Consider the following 24,959-nt stretch of genomic DNA (forward strand, 5'->3'; position numbering starts at 1 on the left):
TCACACAGAATGAAATCTAACTACTACCTTGCAAGTTACCAAAAACCCATGACTCAGTAGAACAAAAATTGTAGTATTTTACTATTTGAAAGAGAAGGAAAAAGCCAGAGCCATTGAAAATTAAAAAGCTATATATGTATATATTAATGGCTCAATTTCCAAATATTAATTTAAAAAAAAAAATAGAGAAAATAACAATTTGCAAGAGATGGTTCTAAAACACAGCAGTCATCAAATCTGTGTTCTGTCAGAAAGGGTATTTAGTTCCAAACACTTGACAAGAAAATGCAGAACTCCCACACAATTTACAGCTGTTATCCTTTTACTCTGCTGTAAAAGCAGATTTCACTTGTGTGAAACTCTGCTTCACTAAATGTTGCTTGTGGCAGCAAATTCTGCAAGCATTTGTTATGCCAGTATTTCTTTGTTAGGTGTTAGAATAATTTCAAAATATCTTTTTGAGCTTATGAACTGCAACACTTAAAAGTTTTTAACAACATATGCAGCTGCAGAACATCACCAGTATTTGAACAGTATAAGCAATGCTAATGTATCAGCACACTTACTGGTATACTGGAAATATGTTATGGGAATAAATTAAGGCAGCAAACCCCAGTGAATAACACAGCTAACTGGCCCAGGAAGCAACCACGGAATAGTATGAAATCAGACACTAGAATAATTTCTGTTGGCTTGCCTTACTAATATATTAACAAGAATATATTCTGTCATGCAACCAGTAGGCTCTATCCTTTCCTGAACACCCAGGCAGCTGTACTTCACACAGTTTAATAGGCAGCTGCTACCTTCCACATCTGCTTCTCAGAGCTTTCCCTGAGTTTATTACTTGCCACTACTCTTCCCAAGGTACTGCGCTACTCATGCTCAAATCTCCAGTGGGCAGTTTCCTTGATTATAATGTCCCACTTGGGAATAAACAGGCAATCCCTTCAGAAAACAACCGGTGTAGCTATTTACATTAACTTCCATAAACATTATATTAAAAACCTGAGAAACAAGTTTCAATACTGCCCAATTTATAAACTGAGAGCAACATCTGAAAAGTATGTTGTAGGGATCCTGACTGGCTATACAATTTCAAAATAGATGATTTGAAGATCCACATTTTACGTACTGTCATGCTAGGTCTATAACTCTACAAACCAAAAATCAAATTATACACCCAAAGTCTAGAAAAATTATGACAAAACCTGTTCATCAAGTAATTTATTCATACTCTAACATAAAACAGACCTAGGTTAGGGAAATATGAATCCCAGGATGTAATTGTTCTTAAGTCTGTACAGGCAAAGTCCTGATGTTTCCATATTTCTAATTTCAGGAAAATTTTTCAACAGCTATCCTTTAACACATCAGAATATCTACTATTTAAAAAAAAAAAAAAAAAATCTCTTTTTTTTCCTCTTTTTCCTCTTGGAAAAACTGGTTTGCTCATCTTAGCAGAAAGGGAAGCCAAGAGAAAAGTAATTCACCGTTTTAAATGAGTTAGTTACCCTAACTCCCCATGCACACAAGCAAAGAATTTCCTTTGTGTAGAAAGGCAGAAGCCACACTGACACTTCTGCTTATACCAGAAGTTCAGCAAATGCTTTTGCTAATTCAGTTCGTGTCACCAAATTAATAAAGCACACAGTTCAAAGGACTCAGCCAACAACTCAATGTTTAGAAAACAAGAAAAAACCACAAATTTATTTCAGAAAATAAAAGACTACTGATACAATTTTAAGATACAGCTAAGCTGGTCTACTGGCCACCCGATACCAAGAGGAGCAACCCCATCTCCCTTCCCCTCCGCCCCCCCATGATGCTGATGTGACCCTGCAGCAAGCTGATGGAAGAAACTAGAATGGCAGTAAATTAACACCATTGAGACTTCAAAAACAAAAACAAACAAAAGTCCCCATATTTAGACTCTTTAGATGTTTCCAGGTCACTGCAAGGTCGGTCAGAGATGCCTTTGAAGTGTCTGACTGACTTAGGAGACAGGAGAGCAGGACCTTTTCTTTCAGAACCTGTTAGCTCTGAAGGAAGTTTAGCTGCATCATTAAACCCCAAAGGTGGCTGGGAGCAGGAATTACCTTCAAACATCTAAAATGGAATCAGTTATAGAGACAATAATAAGTAAAGACTTGTCTATTTCTGGCAGGGAGAGGGGAAAAAAATGGTTAAATTAAAAAAAAAAAACTTACTTATGTATGGAGAGAAGCAAGGTACAAGGAATGAAACCTTGCAACAGCCTGATCAGGAAAATAGGGAACTTTCCTTGAAGGTTTAAGTGCAGGTTAATCAACAACTTTCTATAGCACTTTTGGTATTCTTGCTTCTGTCCCTATGCAGTGAGAAAGAACCACGTTGGGGTTGTTTTTATTACCTTCACAAGGTTTTGTATAGCTTCGCACATTTGTAACCCTCATCCTGAAAGGCAGCACATTCACATCTGAAGGTAGAAACGAATGGAGCAAGCTATTAAAAATGTACAGTAAGAAGCTATTTTATTGTACAAGCATAAACAACTGAAGTGTTGGGCTTAAGTCCGTGTTTTTTTCAGAAGAAAAACAAACAGCCTATAAGAACAAGCAATGCAGTACCATAGTGATCGGAGCATTAAAGAACATACCTGAAGTAGAAGAGGCCTCATGCCATCAAAGGAAGAAAGAAGTACCCCAAGTAGCTCAGACAGAGAATAACAAAGATTTTTAAGCTGAGTAAGGACTGCTCTTCCTGTCACCTCAGAGTACAGAACGTAGTAGTAGCACAAATGATAAGAGTGAAGAGAGAAATACAATTTTGTTCACTAGCTTAAGTCCTCCACTTGGCGTGAAAAAACTGATTTCTGAAGAAAGTGGGTTTGTTAGTATGTTGAGAAAAAACTATTTTAACATAAAATACAAGACATGCAATACTTCATATATGCAATAGAAAATAAAACATTTTCCGCACAGCCACCCAAGCCCTTCCAAACACAGGAAAAAACTTGATGATAAGCTTTACTCGTTATGACTCTCAGGCAACAGGTAAACCAAGGTAACTGCAAAATAAGCACATCTAGGGAACTCCACTGTTGCACAGACTCGGGTGTGAGTTGCCCGCTTACCAGTGAGGCATTCACCAGTTCTGGCAATGCTGAAGGTCTTCCACCAGTCTACGCGGACAAGCACAGAAAAAATGCCTATCACTCTGCATCTAATATATTACCTTACAGAATTAAAAAGAAAAAGGATACTTTTGCCACAGTTGTCATCAAATGAGATGGAATGGAAAGTGTAGTGAGGCAAAGGACTAACATGTAGTCTTAGCTATGCTCAACTGCTATGTCTGTCAATTTTTGTTTTATTTTTCTTTAAGAAAAATAGGAGCAGTACATTGTTCAGAGTGCTTATAGTCACTTTTTGCAAAATTAAAAAAACATATTACTAATATTAATTTTTAGTAGAAAAACCTGGTCAGGTATGGTGGGAATATCTTAATTAAAGCAAGAAAAGCTGCTATCTCTTCCTTTCTTCTGCAAGCCTCCAGGGTATATCAATACTTAAAATAAGTTACAACCCAGAAGAGTTATAAAACATTCAGAAACATACCAGTAAGGAAAGGGAAGATCCCCCCTCCCCCCCCCCCCCCCCCCAAAAAAAAAAAACAACTGAGGACAATTTTCTTCAACCAGTAGCAAAACTGACATGGATAAACCAAGAAGTTTCCACTGGATCTAGTCATGCTTCTGATTTCAGACATTCCCAAAGATCCAAGAGATGAGTTTTAGAGAATCAAGCTTCTCAGATTTCAGAAAAATAAGGACATGCCCCCATTCACTCAGTCACGTCAACCCCGTAGTGGCTCCTGTCCTGTTCACTGAGGTGGCTAACCCAAAAAATAAGATGCAAAACAAACCAGACAGGAAAATATACACAACGCTATACTTTGTGGGATTAATACATAGATTTTTCAGAGCAGGTAAGTTCAACAATGGACAAACCCACTTCTCTGTTCGGTGACAGTCACAAAGGCAGTGAAATCATTTCTATACTAAAAAGCTTTCCAGCACAGAATTTAAGTCACCCAAAGCAATACCCTGAAATGTGCCAGACAACTGGACATGCTTGTGTTTGTGTTTCAATTATTCTTCCTTGATTATCACTTCACAGCCCTCAGAAATGAAGCTGGTAAGTCAATTCCCAGGTACAATTGGGGAAAAAAAAAACCAAACCAACACTAAAAATGTTACGAGTTAGATGGCAAACCCCACATGTTTAACGAAGAGCAGTTTTACTGAGACCTGTGGCCATTTCCCCCGGCTCGCTTTCACAGCTGCAGCACTGACAGGAAACTTCAAGTCACTTGTCTTCCCTGAGAAGTTGCAAATAAGCAAATGATGAAACCAGCTGCATTTTGTAATACAAAATAGAGGTCTTGCAAACTAAGTGAACTGGGCTTTGGGGCTTTTGCTTGGCTTTTTTAAGCTATGAGTAACTGCGGTGCAATCTGAACTTTAATACTTATCTGTTCAGAAGCAGTTAGTTGTAATTTTTGCAGTTCAAATGTAATTTCAATGGGCCATTACGATAAAAAAAAAAATCTGTGGATTGTATTTTACAGTAATTGAGAAAGAACCACAAAATGGCTTCAGTGCATACAGCCTATAGTATGTCTATCATATCTTAAATAAAGAATTGGTGAAGGGACTAAAGCAGTGTCACATGGTCTAGAAACTTACTTTTTTTTTTTTTTTTTTTTTTTTAAAAGTGTATGCCAGAATATTCAAAGAATAATAACAAATGGGTTCCTCAACAACGGACTAAGCCTACCCCTGGAAGCTCGGCACAGCCATCCACCCTCAAAAGCAAAACCTAAATCTGAGTATCTCCCCTCCTCCAACAATCCTCCTTAAACATAAGTTACAGGTTTCACACAGAAAATTATTGTATGATGTTCACTGGTATGCATTGCAAAAGAGGCATCAGAACAGGTTCTAATGGTCCTTTATGTCCTACATGAACTATTGAGCAATTCAAGTTTAAAAAAAATTTAAAATAAATCAAACCTTAACATTCAACTAAAAATTATGACAAAGGAAAAAACAAACAAAACACTGAAAGTATCTCCACTGCCAGGCTAGTATGACTACTGTTGAATAGGCAGCCATATGGATTAGTGGTCAAGCACCATGAGAATCAAGAGGTTACAGGCCCACTTCATAGAAAGCTACACGATTTTAAATAAGAAATTAGATGCTTCGACAATTAGCATCTCATCAAGCTTTCAGTAATGAAAGTAAAATATATATTTTATTTTCTGACTCCTCAGATCTACTTAATAGGAAGCAGCTCCACTTCAGTACGCCCAACTGTACACTGATACGAAAACTGAAACAAAGGAAGGTTAAACAGCACAGCATGCCAGCCAAGTTCCCCAAAACATAGTTCAGGATATATATATATATTCTTTTTAAGCATCCATTTTAGGGAAGTATATTGAGGTGAAAACATTTATAGATTGGACTGATAATTATAGATTGGACTGATAATTAACATGGTCAACAGAAGTATTTCCTCTGTTTCACTGTAACTTTTTCTACAACTTTCAGTATAAATCAGACTATGAAGTAACTACAATTATCCCTGACTGTGATATCCGAGTTCTTTGGTAACTCAAAAAAGAAAAGGAAAAAAATTAGCCCGCTACCTAACATTTGACATCCTAAGGTTAAATTTCTCACGTAAAGGCTTGGAACTATCTGTTCCACATAAAATGCTGTGCTTGCTGTGGAAGCCAACTGTGTAAGTAACAGGACACACACACACACAAAAAAAATCTTATTCCAGCTTTCTGTGCGATTTCATTCCTTCAGACAAGTATCAACAACTAATCCTAATTAAATGTTTAGCAGAAATCCCCCTGCTTGTTTGCAGATCCTTCTCAAACAAAGTTTTCACAGGATGAAAGACCTCTTATGGAGAGCTGAAACAAAGAGGCACAGCCTGCCAGAAATAAGAGGGGGGTGGAAACAAGTATTGTGATATTTCAAGTACAGGCTCCATCTCCAAAGGCCTGCTGTCGCAGTTAGATCAATCCAGACAGGGTCTGCTAAAGATGCACTGATCATAAAGACGGTGTCTGGTCTTCCCACATATGGTACTACATTCAAACTAGAGCCATTCTGACTCTGAGCAGCAATGCTGGATTAAGACTGTAAAAATGTCTCTCGAAGTCTGGCTCCAGGAGTGAGATAAGACTCTCAGATGTAGGAGAAAAATGAGTGAACGCAGCTGGTAAGTGAACCAGACCCTGCAATAAAAATAGGAAGCTACAATCTTCCCCACATCCCTGCCCACCACGCAGACCGCCCATGCAGTCTGTCCGGTACCAAGGTGGGAAGCGGGGAAACACAGTGACCCTTCCCACTTCTCCCATAATTATAGGGCAAATTCACAAATTGTTAAAAAGTAGTAAAATAAACTGACATAATTGAATTGGCTTTCTGCCATGCAACACCATTTTTCACTGCTGACAACTAAAAATGAAAATCATCCCAATCCTTAGATATCACAGATCCATTCCTATTTATGAGTAAAATGAAGAAGTTATTAAACTGCCATAAAAAAAATGAATACTGCCTCTAAAGCAAAAGGCAGAGAGGAAAAAGAAAAAGTCAGATTCAGATATTTGGCACTAGCCCTCTCTGAAACTTACTGCTGATGGTCTGAGTGAAAGAGGCCACGCTAACCCCCTGTGCGTTGTGTACCCCAGATTACAAAGCACATCCTAAAATACTGGGGGTGGGGGGTAATTAAAAAAAACCCCAACAACAAAAAACAAAAGAACTCACAAAAGTTGGTTTGTTTTTTTTTACTTTAGTAAGATTTACAAAGTTTTCTGACAAATATAAAGCTGACAAAATTAAGAGAGTACATTAAAATGGACTAATTATACAGATATTTTTGTTGCCAGGAATCTATTTTATACAATACATTAGAACCTAAAATTATGTCAAAAGCTTTCATGTAAGAAAACTTGCATTAGGAAAAGACACAAATAAGCTACCAGCACTTAGTACACAGGAAAGCATTTATAGTACTCCTGTTATACAGTATGAGGGAGTTTAGAAAATGCTGTCAAACTTCATTAACAGGAATGTTATGCTACTTAAAATTACTAAAACATTCCAGGCTTCTTTTGACTATCCTATGCAATAAAGCAAACCTATTAGCAGTACATTATAGCTGAGATGGCAAGAATTTGCTAATAGTTTCATGCTGATTAAGCAACATGCAGTAAGCAGTGCCCTGCCGCTCACTACGGCAAACATGGCCCTCCCCCATGCTGCTGAATTATAGTTCCATGCTCAGCATTCAGTGGATCAGCTGGAGCCACCAGCCTTTAGAGAACATTCTCATTGAAACTACAAGTATAATAAAGTATTGCAGCACTATCTGCGAAGCTATTAAAAAAAAAATGCTTTTAAGGACATGTATGCATTAAAAATCTCTACACTAATGTATATAGCAAAGCTCAGCACATAAAGCTGTTCTTGAAAGCTGACAGAAAGCAGCTGTTCAGCTGCAGAAGACACAGGTTGAATGGAAGCTGAACCTTCTGGGAGTCTCCAAGAAAAATATATACTAGGGTAAAGGGCATGTTATTTTTCTACTATAGCCATCAGTAAGTGATGCACCTTTAAATGTCTGTTGCATTTGTTTGATGACTTAGCTAAAGCAGCATATCACAAACAAGTGACATTTAAAGCCTTACTATTTCTAGAAAAACAATAATTTGCCATGAATAAAGCAGACAGAAAAACAAGGTCTTCAATGTATTTAAAATTACTGTATACAAGTTTTCACAAGAATACTTTGCAATTGATTTCTATGCCGTTTTCTAAGCTTCTCTAAAAAGGTGAATTACGGGCAACTGCAGGCATTGTAGAAGCTCCAAGTTCCAGGTCCCATGAGGGTCTGTAAAGTAACAGTGCTGCAAGCTGATCAGCCAGCTGCCCAGAAAGCTTTCTCCAATGCTGCTGTCAATAAATAGAGCTTATTCTGCTTGATGACTTAAAATTTTGCTGTTCAGCCACATCTAATACAACAGCTATATTAAAAATATAAAGCTTATTGGAAAACTTTAAATACCTGAATAGGCTGTAGGCTAACATTACTCCAAATGCTTTTGTCTTTACAAGAGCAGCAATTGAGTATATAGGGTGATTAGCTCTATCTTCTAAATAACACTTAGTGGAAGTATTAATAGCTGTGCTTTTTAGATAGATTACCATTGAAATGGGGGATTAGAGGATGGGCAAACAATCTGGCATGGTGACAGTACAGCAATCATAACAAAACCTGCAACGAAGCCTCAAGGTACGATGAGCCTTGCAGCCATCATTCCTCTCAGAGAAACACAGGACAAGAGTTACAGGAAGATGTTAAACTGCTAAACTCTGATAAAAACACATGTGCATAACTTTACATTTTAGCATATAGAATCATCTATATTGAGCAGAACTGAAGTTCTATGCCACCTTTCGCCAAGGCAGTACAGAGCTTTTGGCCATACTGGCATACCATAACAAAATGGATCTAGTAGCAGCAAGAAGTTAAAAATATCAATTAAAAAAAAAAAGTCACTCTTGTCATAAAGCATGCCTTTATTGAGATGCTTAGCATAATAAATTAACATGAAAAGATCCCCCCAACTTGAAAAGGATTTGGAACAAGAAGCTGTTTGATATGGTTTTGATAGCTTGTTTCTGTAGGCTTCTTTCTCCACATAAAACCTTCCCTCAAGCATCATTGAAGCTTACAGATGACACAAAAGCCATTTTCACACACTATTCATCATTTCTCACATACATAAACATAATTTCAACTAACAAGTAATCTCTTAAATGGTTAAATTAAATTAGATGTTAAGCTCCCACTTATTCATTTAGCTCATTATAAAAATAGATTATCTAAAATTTCATTATTTAACATCAAAACTCATTTTCACCTGGCAGGTTTCAACCAACAGTGAACAGATTAGACTTTTGTGCCTCTAAAAACCATCAGTCCCTGTACTAGATCATCCTTTACTAAATCTGCATTCAGATCCAGTATTCTCTCACGTTTACTGTGTAACACTGAATATAATTAGTGGGTTCCATGACAGACAGCAAGATTTTGTACAAGGTGCAAGACAAAGTCACTGTACAACAACTCAAAGCAGAGATTGCAATTTAATTTTCAAAGGAGCCTTCGGTATTTTAGGATACTGCATTTCTTTGACATCCTTACCGTCTCCCAGTACCTTGGAATGGGACATTCACCAGCCTGCCTGAAGCAAACAAGCCTTAAGGCAAAAAGCAAAAGAGGGAAAAAATGTTTGGCATGAAAATTAATATATTTCTTGTTTTTCCAATACTTTAAATGTGTATTGTTCTTAAAACCCCTCTGACCAGGAAAAATACTTCTACTTTTGGCACTTAGGGAAATGAAGTTCACAGCTCCACTGGAAAAGCATTTTAAAATTAAATTCCCATCGCAAGTTGGGCTCCTCAACCAGGGGATCAGGCCCAGCCAGCACGGGTTCATGAGAGGCAGGTCCTGCTTGACCAACCTGATCTCCTTCTATGACCAGGTGACCCGCCTAGTGGGTGAGGGAAAGGCTGTGGATGTGGTCTACCTGGACTTCAGTAAGGCCTTTGACACCGTCTCCCACAGCATTCTCCTCGAGAAGCTGGCGGCTCACGGCTTAGACAGGTGGACTCTGCGCTGGGTCAAAAACTGGCTGGACGGCCGGGCCCAGAGAGTTGTGGTGAATGGAGTTACATCCAGTTGGCGGCCAGTCACGAGCGGTGTTCCCCAGGGCTCAGTTTTGGGGCCGGTCTTGTTCAGTATCTTTATCAATGATCTGGATGAGGGGATCGAGTGCACCCTCAGTAAGTTTGCAGACGACACCAAGTTGGGCAGGAGCGTTGATCTGCTCGAGGGCAGGAAGGCTCTGCAGAGGGACCTGGACAGGCTGGATCGATGGGCCGAGGCCAACTGTATGAGGTTCAACAAGGCCAAGTGCCGGGTCCTGCACTTGGGTCACAACAACCCCATGCAGCGCTACAGGCTTGGGGAAGAGTGGCTGGAAAGCTGCCTGGCGGAAAAGGACCTGGGGGTGCTGGTCGACAGCCGGCTGACCATGAGCCGGCAGTGTGCCCAGGCAGCCAAGAAGGCCAATGGCATCCTGGCCTGTATCAGCAATAGTGTGGCCAGCAGGAGTAGGGAAGTGATCGTGCCCCTGTACTCGGCACTGGTGAGGCCGCACCTCGAATACTGTGTTCAGTTTTGGGCCCCTCACTACAAGAAGGACGTTGAGGTGCTGGAGCGTGTCCAGAGAAGGGCAACGAGGCTGGTGAGGGGTCTGGAGAACAAGTCTTATGAGGAGCGGCTGAGGGAACTGGGGTTGTTCAGCCTGGAGAAGAGGAGGCTGAGGGGAGACCTCATTGCTCTCTACAACTACCTGAAAGGAGGTTGTAGCGAGGTGGGTGTCGGTCTCTTCTCCCAAGTAAGTAGTGATAGGACGAGAGGAAATGGCCCCAAGTTGCGCCAGGGGAGGTTTAGATTGGACGCGAGGAAAAATTTCTTTACTGAAAGAGTGGTGAAACATTGGACCAGGCTGCCCAGGGAAGTGGTTGAGTCACCATCCCTGGAGGTATTTAAAAGACGTGTAGATGAGGCGCTTAGGGACATGGTTTAGTGGGCATGGTGGTGTTGGGTTGACGGTTGGACTCGATGATCTTAGAGGTCTTTTCCAACCTTAATGATTCTATGATTTTTAACAGGACCAAAAGCTGGCTGTTTATGTATTGTCACCTCCAGCATACATACCTACTCAGCTGTTTAGTTTGCATGTTAAAGTTTCCAAATAAACCATAAAAATCCCACATATATTAGCATCCATCATTTATATTGGAGGGGAGGCAGATACGAAGGATTAAGAAAAAATGTCACAAGTCCTAAATTCAGAAGACGCTGCCTCCGCAATATACATGCTCCAGCACACAATCAAAACTTTGACATTTTGTTAGGGCTGCCTGAACCCCGTCAAACTCATGTATTTTAATGACTTAAGACAAAGAACATCTACTATTACATCATGCATAACATTTTTCTGGTAATGAAGGATAAAGTAGAAAGCCAAGTCTCATGCCAGACAAGACATATACACACAACAATAAGTCAAGACTTCAGTTTAAAATTCTGTTCCTTAAGATGAACAGAGAAATTCTGTCCATTTAATAGGATAAACAAAAGTGTTAGTAGTTGGCGCTTTTATATAAGAGTTATTTCAAAACTTGAGCAAAGTAGGAGTACTTCCTTCAGTAGCTGTTTAAGACCACACAGAAAAGCCTATAAGTAATTACGCCACGGTGCTGCTAAGATATTTTCTAATTCTCAACTTTTAACTGAGCTAGAATAGGCTACAATCACTCTAATTTTAATATCGTGATTCCGTTTTGCAAAAGTGTACCGAATAGCAGGATGAATATTTTTAGAAATACATCCAACCCACCGTGCCTAACTTCAAGAAGTTAGAGATTTTTTTAAGATCACTTTCAAGGGGTTTTTTTAAATGCTAAAGGCAAGTACACAATTGTACTGTTAAAGACTATCTCAAAATCCCAGAAATACTCAGCAACAGGCTATATGTACTGCTTACAGCAGAACTAAGCAAAGCAATAAAATTCTCATGGGAATCTCAACCAGGTTGCTTTTTTTTTTTCCCCCTACAACAACTAAAAATAGACATATTTATCCTTTGACTGTATTTCTTAGTCTGTTTCTCTCTACTTGCAGACAGTTTGTTGGCGCACAGTTTCAGGACAGAAAGCATGAAACACCCAGCCATGCATTTCTGCACTTTCTTCCTCTTTATTTTCCTTACACTAGCAAGAATTTCTTTCATTTTCAAGAACAGCTACTTCTGCAATTCAGTATCCAGAGTAAGTAAGTATACTTTTGTCACTTAATTTTACGTTTCATCATTCAAACAGATGTTAAAATAAAGTAAGTCTGCAACTACCACTTTACTTCAATAAAATTATACATTAAACCAGCATTTTTTTTCAGGTGACAGTTAAGATATAAAAAGATTTAGTATTTGTGGAATTTTATTTACTTTACAACAATTCTGAGGCTGCACTCAAGCCCAGATCCAACCATACCAAGGACACCACAGAAGCCTGGTCCTCAGTGCTCAAATCACAGTTCAACATAATAATAGTGAAGCAAAGCAGCAGTTTCTGGACAGACAGTAAGGAGGCACTGCGAGCAGATGAAGTGAGAGCAGGATAAGGATATGGAATTCCTGAGACCACCTGTAGACACAGTATTTAAATAAAGCCCTTCAAGCTACAGTCAAAAGCTTTCCTCAGAAAGTCAGTTGCAAAGAAAGACATTGTCAGTGTAACATCCTCTTACCCCACAACATTCTCTTTATTTTTTTAAATAAACAGCATGCCAAAGACATGCAACAGCTAGAAAGCACTCTGCCTTACAGCCAGCACAAATGCCGTATGGGGTATGACCACACCATAAGTTTGGACAAAAATCTGCTGAGGCTGTAGAGCTTTACAAAGCAAGAAACGAATAAAAGAGTTTAGAGCTAGATTTTAGCAAAGCACTTGGGATTTGGGTTTTTCTGGTTTTCTATAAAAGAAAGAAAAAAAAAGTCAAACACAAGCACATATCAAGTTTTGCTCAACTGATGGTTACAATAGCAACTTATGAACTAGGAAAGAGCAAAAAGGGATGCAATACAGTTTTTTTTACACATACAGTTAACTGAAAAGTAAACAAACTTAAAGGAAAATTTACACCTTGGTGCATCACAGCCCACAACCTGCTATAGAAACAAGTGCTCTCAAACTTGGGAAGAAAAGGAACTGAGACAGGTCTCTCCTTGTGAAAAGAGCATGGAAGAATAACAATAAATATCTCTCAAGTTTTACTTCCCTCACCCTAAATGTCCTCTCTTCTCAGGCAGTCACATGAAGAACATAACCCTTCAGGTTGGCAAAGGCAAGAGGAAGGAAAGCAAGTAAAGCTGAAGGCTGTAGCTTGTTACTGTGAAGGCTGCTGTGGATGACTGATTAGGATCTGCCACAGGCACAAGCGCGAGTGGCAGAGCTCGGCGAGTGAATGAGCGATGAGCGAAGGGTTGGAAGGACAATGCTGCGTAACAGCTGGGCTAGTGGCAGGGCCACACTGCCTCTTCGCCGGGGAGCTCAGCCTCCAGCAACCCACCTAAAGCAAGGCAGCCACAGAGCCCGGCTGTGAAAAGCACGCCTGGGAGGAAGCAATGAAGTCCTCTGGCATAGCTTGTGGGTGTGAGCACTAAGGAGTAACACATTATGGCATGAAAAGTACAGGGCCTTAGGGTAGCATGAAGATGCCTTTAAAAGTTAGAGTGCAGCACCTGGGAGGGAGGATAAGGACAAAGTCACAGCCAGGACAAATGGACTTATTTGGAGAATTTAAAAAAAAAAAAAAAAAAGGACAATACTGATGAGTACATCTCGAAGTTTTTGTGAAGGAGTTTAAAGTTGGTAGTTGCACTATATGAGGTGCAAATCAAGATCAAAGTGCTATCAAGAAATAGAACAGTGGCCCCTGATTTTTTATATCTTTATATATCTAATTATATATATATACAGAATATATGTATATGTATATATATTCATACACACATATATATAGTCCCCTGTGTCTAAAGCACAAGGCAGTTATGCATGACAGCCATCTATTAGCTCTTTGAATTGGATGCAGATAACCAGGAATTGATATGGCTGATGCCAAGCATGTTGATAGATCATCAGCGGTGGGGGGAAGCACCTTTATTCAATTTCAACAGGAAAAGCAATCAAATCAAAGTCGCTCAAGAACCTCATATTTAATGTTACAACACTTTTACCGCAGGATGAAGCTTCTTCTAAATACTTAAAGAACAAACAATGGTTATGTGCAACATGGTATGAAGTTTCTTTTGTAGCATGAATCATTTCTAAACAATATCCTGGCAATCCATCAAGCTGTCTAGAAAAGAAATGTGTATACAACACTCAGATACGTTGAACAACCAGTTGAGAATCCAGAAAGTTTGTTAACAGTATTTTTGTTTTTATCAGACATAATATTTTATTAGAATATTTCTTTACACTAGCACCTTTGTTGAAGAAGTCCCATCACATCAGTGACACTAAAAAGGCAAGTGTGTCCTCCAATCCATCAGATCTGCAGACTGCACACTAGACTATTTATGACTATTCAGGTTGCAATAAAGGAGTATGTATGGGCTATTGACATACTTGATCACAATACCGCTTAAGCCAGCACCACTCCATCTCAGTGCTGCACTGGCAATAAATATTTGTAGAGCCAGGTGGTAACTAGGGCAGCAAAGTGATTCAACTGAACAATAATCCACAAAAGCAAGAGAAAGATGGCAACTGCATACGCTAGACACCACCAGGAAACTTACATCAAACTCTGCTCTTCAGCACTGCGTTTAAACAGAACACAGCAAAGCTACTTAATTTAACTGGATGATCCGAAGATCATCCAGAAGCCTCAGACAAACCATTAAAAAAAAAGGAACAATTAAAACTATGTTAATTAAATTCAAAACATAATACGTAATTTCAGGTTTAAGATAGGAGCCAGTAAGTTCTAATCATGAATTTGATTACAAACAGAAGTTGAAGCTAGATAATGTAACATCAAAACCCAATATAAGCAATAAGCTCAATTCATTCAGACAGCTCCTCAACTTTTAGCTTTCATTTACAAAACTGTTTTATCAGACCGAGAACTAGAATTAATTGAAATATAGATTCCAAACACCTATGCCAGTCCTCAGAGCATCATTGTACACAAGCTCTAAGTCTCTGTCAAAAGAGTTTACAAAAGAAAAGACAGGACAAGCAGATAAAAACTGTTGAAAGAGAGGGGAAAAAAAACCCAAAGTTAAGGTTGCTTTACTTCTCAACAACCTCTCAGCCATTTCAGCATCAATAATTACAACACCAACCTAAAAATCAGAAGTCCTCTGTATACAGTACCAAGTGTGCACCCACGAGCATGTAAGGTTTTTGCAAAGCCTTCACACAGGAACTATTCCATGTCTCTGCTCATACTTTTCACCTCTTCTATGCTATTTTCAGCACTATTATCTCCTTTTCAAGATGAGAGAGGCTGGCAACTGCACGCTATTTAAAATACAGAAATACCATGGAATTAGAGTTCTGCATTTCTGTTTTGCTCCATTTCCTGCTACTGACATTCTCCATGCTTGTTTGATTGCTTCTCTGCATTAACCTAGCACGTTCATAGAACAAGCTACTAAAAAGTTACTGTCTTTCCCAAGAACTAGCTCAGAAGCCGTATTAAGATAGACCAAATTCAAAATTTATAAATGTAATCTAACACCATGTTGCCCAATTACTCACCATCACAAAAGTCTTGAAAATCTTCAATTCTTACTATGCTGTAAGATTGTTTTGTCCAAAAGTATTGTCCTTTAGCATTAGAACAAACCCCACATAAGGGCAAAACGCGTTTCTCTCTATCGTTTTTAAACCAAACATATCTGGCAAGGTACGTCAGAGAACTATCAGCTGTTTGGGTACTAGATACGCATAGATTTTACTTTCCTTTTTTTAAGCACAAATGTCTACTATTCCAGAGAGAGCTGCCTAAAAAAAGAAAAAAGTGTTCTGCATTTTATTCTACCTAGTCATACGTTCCCTATCCTTTTGTCACACTGCTGTGAAACAAATGTTACTTTCTTTAGAATTCTACAAAATAACAGCACATTTATTCCATAGACAAGCACTGCAATATTAAACAACTGCCCTGATAGTAACTAGGTAAAGACATACCAAATGCAATTGTTTATATTCAGTTATGTGCAAGAAGAAGATATGATCAAATATTGTCAAATGGGTTTTTGTTTATTACAAAGCAATTTAAGCTGCTTCTATGTCTGGAGGTTCCTGACTTAAAACCAACAGGACTGCCAACGGAGAACAACCAAGTCCCCGGTATCTCCAGCTGCTTTCAGTTTAGGCAGCAGTCAGACAAAACACCCGTTCCTTTTCCTAGGGCTGCTTTTCTGTTTAAGCATTTACTCCACCATCCATAAAGATTCTGCCGTCACCCCTGCTGAGGGTGGTATTTTGCACTACTTCAAAAGAAAAGGCAGGTGGGACAGCAGGCACCAGAACTCCTATTGCACACTAGAAATTACACTTTTCTAGATGAAAAAAAGAAAAATCAATTCTATATTATGACTGTTATTCCTTAAGCACTGCAGCTTGAGCTTCATTTGAACTAGTAAGTAGTTCTACCAGGATGAAAGGCACAGGTTTATTAATGTGAGGTGATGCCTTGGAAGTTCCACTTTACCATTTTCTGCATGAAATTAAGGTAAATAGGGGTGAAAAGTCAAAAGACTGTGTTAGCACTTGCAGAATTTTAACAGTGCTTTAGATGTTTATTTCAATTCTGAAAGCACATGAAACTGCATGTACTAAGCAGATCTGTAGCTTACTCAGCTGAGCATTCAGACACCAGTATTAGAACAAGCCAGTCAACTAAAACCAACTTGTCTCCCAGGTTATGATTTTTCAACAATTGCCTCACACAGATGAAAAAAACCCCACAATATTAAAGACAGTCAATCTGATTTGCAGCAGCAAAGTTCAGAGGAGCATACGGGCTGTAGGCGGTGTTAGTGGGACACAGCGCCTTCTCATTCTAGGGCACCTAAATCCAGAATTACTTACTCAGACGAGAGGGACAACTATCTGCTAGCTGACTTACATATTAAAAATACTGAGACAGAGCTGATCACAAACAGCATCACTGTAAAGTGAAACTATCCAGACTTCTTGTCACTGGGTAGGAAAAAAGAAAAAGCCAGGAAAAATGTTCCTTAAAGGTTCTGGACAGACAATGTTCAGAGTTACTGATGTAACTCAGAAAACATTTCAAGCTGCTTACAAAGTTCTAGCAGCAGTTACTGAAATTACAAAAAAAAAGTGTTTTAATGTTTTACAAGATTCCTTAAATTATAAAGCTTTTAGTTCCTTGTCATTGAAAGTTATTCTTCACCTCATTATAATGGGCATATTTCAGCATTTAACATCATTAGAATAACAAATGCTGATTTTAAGGAGTTAAGAGATTAAAAAGATGGTACTTAAAATGTAATTCAAAAATATTACATTATACATGCCACCATGAATCTGCAAACATGCTCAGTTTCATTAAGAAAAAAAACCTCTTGTATATAGCGTGCTTCCTTCATACTGTCAAATTATTTATTCCTTGGGCAAATGAATGAAATAAAAAAATAGCGTGAAATTTTTTATAATAGAAGCAAATTAATTCTGGGCCCCACAAAACCAGTAATAGCCATTTATTTTAGAGGTTTCATGTTTGACCAACAAGGCAGTCTAACACTAACGATTTGCCACCAGTCTTTCAACTAAGTGACAGTCAAGAGTGCTAAGATCTCCAGAAGACACGCTCTCAGATCTTCCACAGAAACACAAAAAAATTTGTTTTCTCCATTAAAAAAAATTACAGCAATCCCACGGAAATTGCAGAGGTAAGACAGAAAGATCTTTTTGCAAGATCTTTACTACTCAGAATTAGTCAAAGCAAAACAGCCATCCTAGTGATAATCCCCTTAGTGCTTCACAGTTTATGCAATAGTCAATTACTAAAGAGGATGAAAGACAGAACAATCTTTGCAAATAGGTCACTGTCTATATTTATAATGATTAAAACCAGCCTGCTACTAAAAGTAACTTTTAATAAGCATAAAAAGTAACATTAAGACAGCGCACGCATTTTACTCTTAAATATATTCTATGTCTCCTGTGACAGAAGAAGAGGTAACGCTCAACAGAAAAAGTTATTTCACATAGGTTATGCATTAGCATTGCTCAAAGCAGATTTCAATTTGTCTGTAATGATTTTATTCCAAAGTATCATCCTCGTAAAGGTAACACCTAACCATTCTTGACATGATCTCTCAACTTACCCAACTCTTTCCCCATCTGCATGCCTTCTCTCTCAAAACTCGTTAGTAGACTTTACCTGCAAACACTGCCCAAAGCTCCTTTTCAAGACCACTTCGAATGTCTTCCACTTTTGCTTCAACTCTTCTTTCCTGTTTAGGCATGCCTAAACGTGTAATTTTTTTTTCTTCAGAACAATTACTCAGGGCTCTACCGCACACTGCTGGGACTCCCATCTGCTTCTTTCAAGTATTGTCTGTCTTCTGCTACAGAATTCTCCTCTTTCGAAATTTTCCTTTTTCCCCAATCCCTGGCCTCACCGAGGAGTATTTTCTGCCCTTCCTGTGGGATCAGGACATCACACCTGACATCATTTTCCTAAAATTTTATTGAATTTCATTGATTCTCACGGCTTCAGGCACCACCACCGTGTCAGTGATTCTTATGCCCAGCTGTGCACTCCTGAACCATTTCATTCAATTCCAATTCTACCTGCAGTTACTGTCTCCACCAGTTAAACTGGAGCTTGTTTCCTCTCAAGCCCTGTTTCCTCTAATTACCTCCAGCCTTCCTACAGTTCAAGTCCATAAACTAACATCTGATTCTTATAATGCTTTATGCACCAGAGCTGCACCCAATAGTTGGAATTTCTTTGCATAAAATGTCAAGAATATTCATTACCCAGTCCTTATCTTTCTTTCTCTTGACCAAATCATTTGCTTACATCTTCATTAGCAAATTCTTCTGCTCACACCATCACCTCTCTATCCTTCATTTCATATAATATTTCAGCTGCTAAAAAATCCTTCCTTTATGCAGTACTTTGGAGAGTCTGGATCTTCCAGTATTTCCACAGCCAGCAAGCCTATGAGCTCGAGACTGTACAGCTGCAGAACCTGCACTTCATTACTGGATAGTCTTCAGGGAATAATGTAACCACCTCTTAGAAGAATCTCATAACAGAAGCATTCCTCTGCATCTCATACATTTGTACTTGGGATACTGAAAACACACTGAAGGTTGGGCTTGGGCTGAATACTATCACCTCAACCCCACCAAAAAATCACCTACACAAAGGTATTAAGGTCACTCTAGCTTCTAATCTTACAAATTTAAGAGAAAACACCTGTAGCTTAGAGTTTATTATAATGCAGACTGCCTAAAACTGAACTCCACAGCAGGTAGGGGAGGGAGAACCACATTCAGTCTTGTGAAGTGAAATCCTGTTTGTGCATGAAAGCTGGGAACTTGATGTTCTCACTACAGAATAAGAGCAATAAAAACAGCTTTCTGAGCCATTAATTTCTGCACAGCTGATTTCTACTAAACAATGCTCATTATTGAAAGAATTCTAAAAAAACGCGAGGCTGTTCCAGTGGGAAGGCTGGCACTCTGAATATCTAGACTGAGCTAACGGTGACATCAGTGCTACTACTGCTTTAATCCCTATGGCTACTAAATGTCAAACATTTTCATTGTATTTAAAGAGCTTGTGATTGCACACGATGAGATTAAGTTACTTCATTTTTAAAATAAGACACAGTGAGTATCTGCATTCTTGTTGCCCAAGACCACGATAACGGCAAGTTCGTCAGTAACATCAGTCAGAAACTGCCATGCTTTTTTCCACAGCCAAAATACAGTATTTTTAGGATTTGCAACTTTTAAGCACTGTGAAAACTCCCATCTTCAGACCTTCCATAACCCAGTGAAGTCTACAAATCTGTGCATAGCTGCCCCACTCAAATCCAAACTTATAAATAGGTTGCAGCATTGAGTCAAGTATATTGGGGGGGGGGGGGGGGGGGGCAGGGAGAAAGGTGAAAAGGCTAAGTGTCACTGCATCAACAGTCACAAAGTCCAGTGGAAACTGAGCAGCGGGCCACATATTTCTTCTTGTTTGTCAAAAGACACCCATGTAACATTAATTTCATCTACTTTAGAGAAGGAGATGCATCAAACTATAGTCAACACAGTAGAAGGAACTGTCTTAACATACAGTATAAACTTTAGTGTGGTAAACTATTTAAAGTAGGATATACTTTCTAAACATTCCTTAGTATTTTCATTTGTTTGGCCATCGATTACTATGGCAGTAGATGGGCTACTACACATACTTCTAAAATAAATATCTAATAATTATTTTATCCTTCCAAGTTCTAAGTGGCTCATATCAACTACAGTGAGCTAGGACACTTCTGTAAAGAAGTGCAAGAGAACTGATCAATCTTCACATTGTATAAGTGAGAACTTACTAAAAAAAAAGAAATTAAATTCAGTAATCCTATTTATTCCTTATTATTTGGGGGGGGGGGAAGTTAAAATTGTCATAAAAGATACAAATATTAGAGGCATGAAGTCCCATAACTAGAGTAATTCTGAATTTCAAGAACGAGGCCAAGAGTAGAGTAGGATATTGAAAAACTACTGATTCTGAGTATTTCAATATATATATGAGCTCATACAGTTCAAGATTACATAAAACACCCAATCAATCTTGTATCTTTAAGATCTTCCCACACTCACTCATTAGCTAACCAACTTTGTCTTAATTGTGTCTTATTAGCAAAGTACTGATTCACAGCTCTCCATGATAAGCTTTTGATTTCTAAAGTTAGCATCAACTTTTATTCGAATACCACACCTGAGCGAGTTCCTTTGGTACTCTGAATACATGCTGGCAAGCGGGATTTGCTATAGTGATCAGTTTGTACCCAAGCAACAACATTACAGAGTAAGAAAGTTCAAAACTAGGGAGCTTCTAACCTTAGAATTCTAAAATAATTTAACATCTCCTTACAGAAAGATTGGGGCAGGGGTGAGGTGGGGGAATTATCTATATACACACATACATAATTATGTGTATGTACACATACATCATCACTTCAAGAACAAACCTGGATTACAATAGAGTAATTAACTTGGTTACCTGTACCAGAAGTGACCTGATTATCTAAGTCAGAGTGCTAATCTTTTGTTGGGGGTGGGGGAGGCCTGTTAAAAAAAATTAAAAAGTGAGAGACACCACTTTACTAAGGAAAAAGGCCATCAATGCTTAGCTTTAGCCTGAAGTGGGAGTACATCATTCCTGAGATTCTTCCATACTAATTAACAAACTCACATATTCTGAGTTTTAATCCAGAGTAAAGCAGAGAAGCAGAATTGGCAAGGCTGACTCATTACAACAAGAGTCTACAAATAAAATAATCAAGCCAGAAATTAAACTCCATGTAAGTCTTAAGTGTACCATTTTTAAACTATTAAACCAACCAATACATCAATTTACAGTTCTTATCTATAGACTATCTATAGACGTACTTAGGAAAAGCTGACAGTAACTAGCACTATTATTTCAACAAGCCAAGAAGCGAGGAGTTATTGCAGTAGGCTCCCCTCCTCTGGAAGAAAATATAAACTCAAATTCAGTGTCATCTCAAAACAATCTTAATAAAGAAAGAACAAAAGCGTTTCTGTAACATTCAATCACAGGATAATGTAAATGAAATTAATCCCCAAAGCAAAGTATTTCTGCAAGGAATAGGGCTATACACATCAACTGTTTAGACTTCAATAACCAGTTCATGCTGAGATAAGACATTTTTACTTAAACAATCTGAATTTATTAGGAATAAATCTCAAAACAGTGGCAAGCAATTATGGCAATAAGGAAACAAAAGAAAAACACACACACACAAATCTACAGGGACTATTTTTTATCTTACCTGCACTTGTTCTGTGGAGCTACTACTGAGTTCATCTCCAGACTCCGAATCCTGGTGAATTTTTTCTGAGCCTTCTCCTGCTGAATCACAAGATTGTTCATGCAAAAAGCTGGTCTTCTCTATTTCCAAGAACTCTGGACATGGGAAATGACCCATGGAAACGGTTCTATACTGATTAGAAACCTTGGGAGACTGCAATTCATTGTTAAGTTTTCCATTGTTTTGGGTAAGGTCCAGACTCAAACCAAGAGTTTGACCAGGACTATTGTTCGGTCCCAGATTTTGATTGGCATCTCGAACTAAGCAAGACACTTGAACTGGAGAAGATTTTCCAAAACTAGAAAGCTCTGGTGACTTATTCACATTTTCAGTTGATCTCTGTAATCCATGTGTCAGCTTCGAAGAGTTATTTGGCAGCATGCTTGCTTGCTTAACAGGTGGCATCAGCGCTTTTCGTGGTATTTCCTTTACATACTGTGCTGGCACATAAAAGGGTTTGGAATTTTCATCTCTTTTGACTTGCCACCAATCATCGTTAGTCTTTTTCACTAAGATGTATTTCTCCCCTTGCTTAATCACAATTTTCTTGTCTTTGGCCTCATACTCATAGTCGTACTCCACTTCAATGTACAATTGTCCTGGAAGGATCTTCCCACCTTTATCAGCCATTTCTATTTGGAAAGATTTCACCTTTTCAGGCAAAAGGTAAGCCACATTCTGTTTCAGAAGTGTTATTTTCCTGTTAATAATCAGAGCTGTAAGAAAAAAACATATATATGCAATAAAGTAATTGTCTAAGAGCACTTCAGAGGAAAATAATTTCAAGAATAACCCTGCCTATTCAATTTATGTCAACCTCAGACTAATAAATTTATGGAAAAAATGCAGGATGTTCAGGTACCTTTCTCAGTGATAAAACAGAAAGTCAGCAGAACAACTTAATCACCGATTTAAGTCTCCTATTCACACAAGCCTCCTGCTACCAAGTTGCTCATTAAGCCTGTTGTTTCTATTACTAAATAATGTTGATCATCAGGGGCTTGGTGGGGGGACTAGTCCGAGTCAATCTCTTGCTTACACACAGGCTTAATTGCTTCACGGAACTGTGTTACTACACTAGTTTTAACCAAAATATTCAAAAGGAGAAGGTTATTATTTGCTTGTTTTGATTCCTCTAAGTTCAATAGTTCCTTCAGAGTGCTCAAAATTCATTACAAAATCCCTTAAATCTTTCTCTAATGCTACACCCCAGTCATCACGTTCAGCATGGGCTGGCAGTCCTTGATCCATGTACACTGCACACTGTACAGAACCTTCTAACCTTCACCTAACAGGAGAAGATGACTAGGGAGCTACGCAACCCACACTGGCTGAGGCTGCAGATCAGGTTGCCTCTGCATCTAGCTGTTGTCTATACAGCGTGTGGTATAATCACTTTTATTTATTTCCTTCAATTGCTAGTATAACTGCAACATAGAATTTCATCTATAACCATGGTAGTACTAAATAAAAGTATTTAACGTTTCCAAGATACTTTGGTTTCAGTGGTTTAAATTCTGCATATTTACTTTGCTCTTAAGAGAGCTTTTTTTACCTTACAGAAAACCTGATCTAACCAAAAGCTTAAGGGCTAAAACAGAAAACACAAACAAAAACCCCAACAATAACGAAACAGGAGTACGAACCAAAACCAAAAATGGATAATAAATGAAAGGGTAATACATGAAAATTTTGAAAAGAACTTTTAGCATCTTATAATCCAGACAACCACCACTGTATCCGCACCCATGAACTACAAGTTCTCTCTATTTAACCACGTAGCATCAATGTCACAATTCATTAGTGGATAAGCATCAGTCTTGCCAACTTACACTGACCACAACATAGTAAATTAACATGAAAGATATGATTTCTTAATCTTGAAAAATCAAAGCATGTAAGTAAAGGGGAAGATCTCTAGCAGTTAAATAGAATGTAGGAGAATTCAAGTAAAATGCTGCCACATTTAATCTTATAAAGACTAACAAATGAATCTTTTTTAAAAATGCACATTTCATGAATGAGAAAAATTACGTAGAAACTTGCAGCTCTGCAAGTTAAGACTTTGCGATGAGATTTGTAGCGTTTACTCTGCCACAGAGTGGAACTAATGCAATTCCATGCAGGCACACACACACAGAGTGAACTCAGCTACCCTAAACGGGACTAAGGACAGAAACAACAATAAAAAAAGGACTTCTGGGAGAGCTGAAGCAAAAACCCCTAACAGTTCATCATTTTTTCTTTCACCATTTCTGCTATTTGCACTGAGCCTTGGGAAAAAAAAAATGCATTTCCCACATAACTCGGTAGAAAAAGAAGCAGCTAAAAAGCTCAAGCATGATGCCAAGATAAAAGTGCCCATCTTTAAACTGTGTCTTTCTCTCCCACAGTCCATCTTCTTTTACTTCCAGGAAGTACTTCCTATAGGTAACTTAAAAACTACCATCATTTACAAGAATCCAAATGGAATGACAAGGTCAAACTTACAATTTCATTGAGGACTTGGCAGAAGGAATGACAGTTCCACTTTGAACAAAGCTGACAGTAGGAACACAAAGCAGTAGAAAAGAATGCTAGGATTCTGGCATTTACTCTCTCTACCATAAAATGGTACATTGAAATTCACAGCATTATAGTCTATTTACAGCCTCTGTACAAAACAACTTGCTTACCTTCTGTTCTACATAAATAGGTATTTTTAAGTGCAACTCTGCACTTGTTTAGCAACTGCAGCAGAAGGTAAACATGAACAAATTGCAGCCATTCCCACTCTCTTCCTAGTTTTGGAAGCTCTGCCATACAAGTGTTATTTTTTCCTTGTTACTAAACCTGACTCCTCCCAACACTTCTTCAAAGCTGCTACCAACCCCTTTCACCACTTCAAGGTCATATACCAGAAAAATGCAAGTGTTTCCCAGTTACAGTCTACCTCTGAGGTCTACTACCTTGGAAGTTGAAATGTAGGATGAGGACCCAGTCACACCGTTTTTCCTTCTCCCATACAGAAACCCAAAAGAGAACATAAGCCTACGGTTTCCCACAGGGCTACCAAGTGTTTAAAAGCTTGGATTTTTCATTTCTTTTTTGCCAGTTCCATATAACTATTGAGAATGCATGCTTAACATTTT

General features: G+C 38.4%; 1 protein-coding gene across 10 annotated transcripts in view; it reads right to left on the minus strand.

The window, feature by feature from the left end:
- ARHGAP12 (Rho GTPase activating protein 12) overlaps window positions 1-24,959 on the minus strand; it is an 83,694-nt gene that overhangs the window by 55,000 nt on the left and 3,735 nt on the right. For all 10 annotated transcript variants that reach the window (XM_076331826.1, XM_076331825.1, XM_076331822.1 and 7 more), the window contains one exon: window positions 21,790-22,544. In XM_076331826.1, the coding sequence (XP_076187941.1) occupies window positions 21,790-22,458 (669 nt within the window). In that variant the 5' untranslated portion in view covers window positions 22,459-22,544. Of the gene's footprint in view, window positions 1-21,789; window positions 22,545-24,959 lie in introns of those variants that run through there.

This window comes from Aptenodytes patagonicus, chromosome 2 (assembly GCF_965638725.1).
Source record: "Aptenodytes patagonicus chromosome 2, bAptPat1.pri.cur, whole genome shotgun sequence".
Classification (NCBI taxonomy): domain Eukaryota; kingdom Metazoa; phylum Chordata; class Aves; order Sphenisciformes; family Spheniscidae; genus Aptenodytes; species Aptenodytes patagonicus.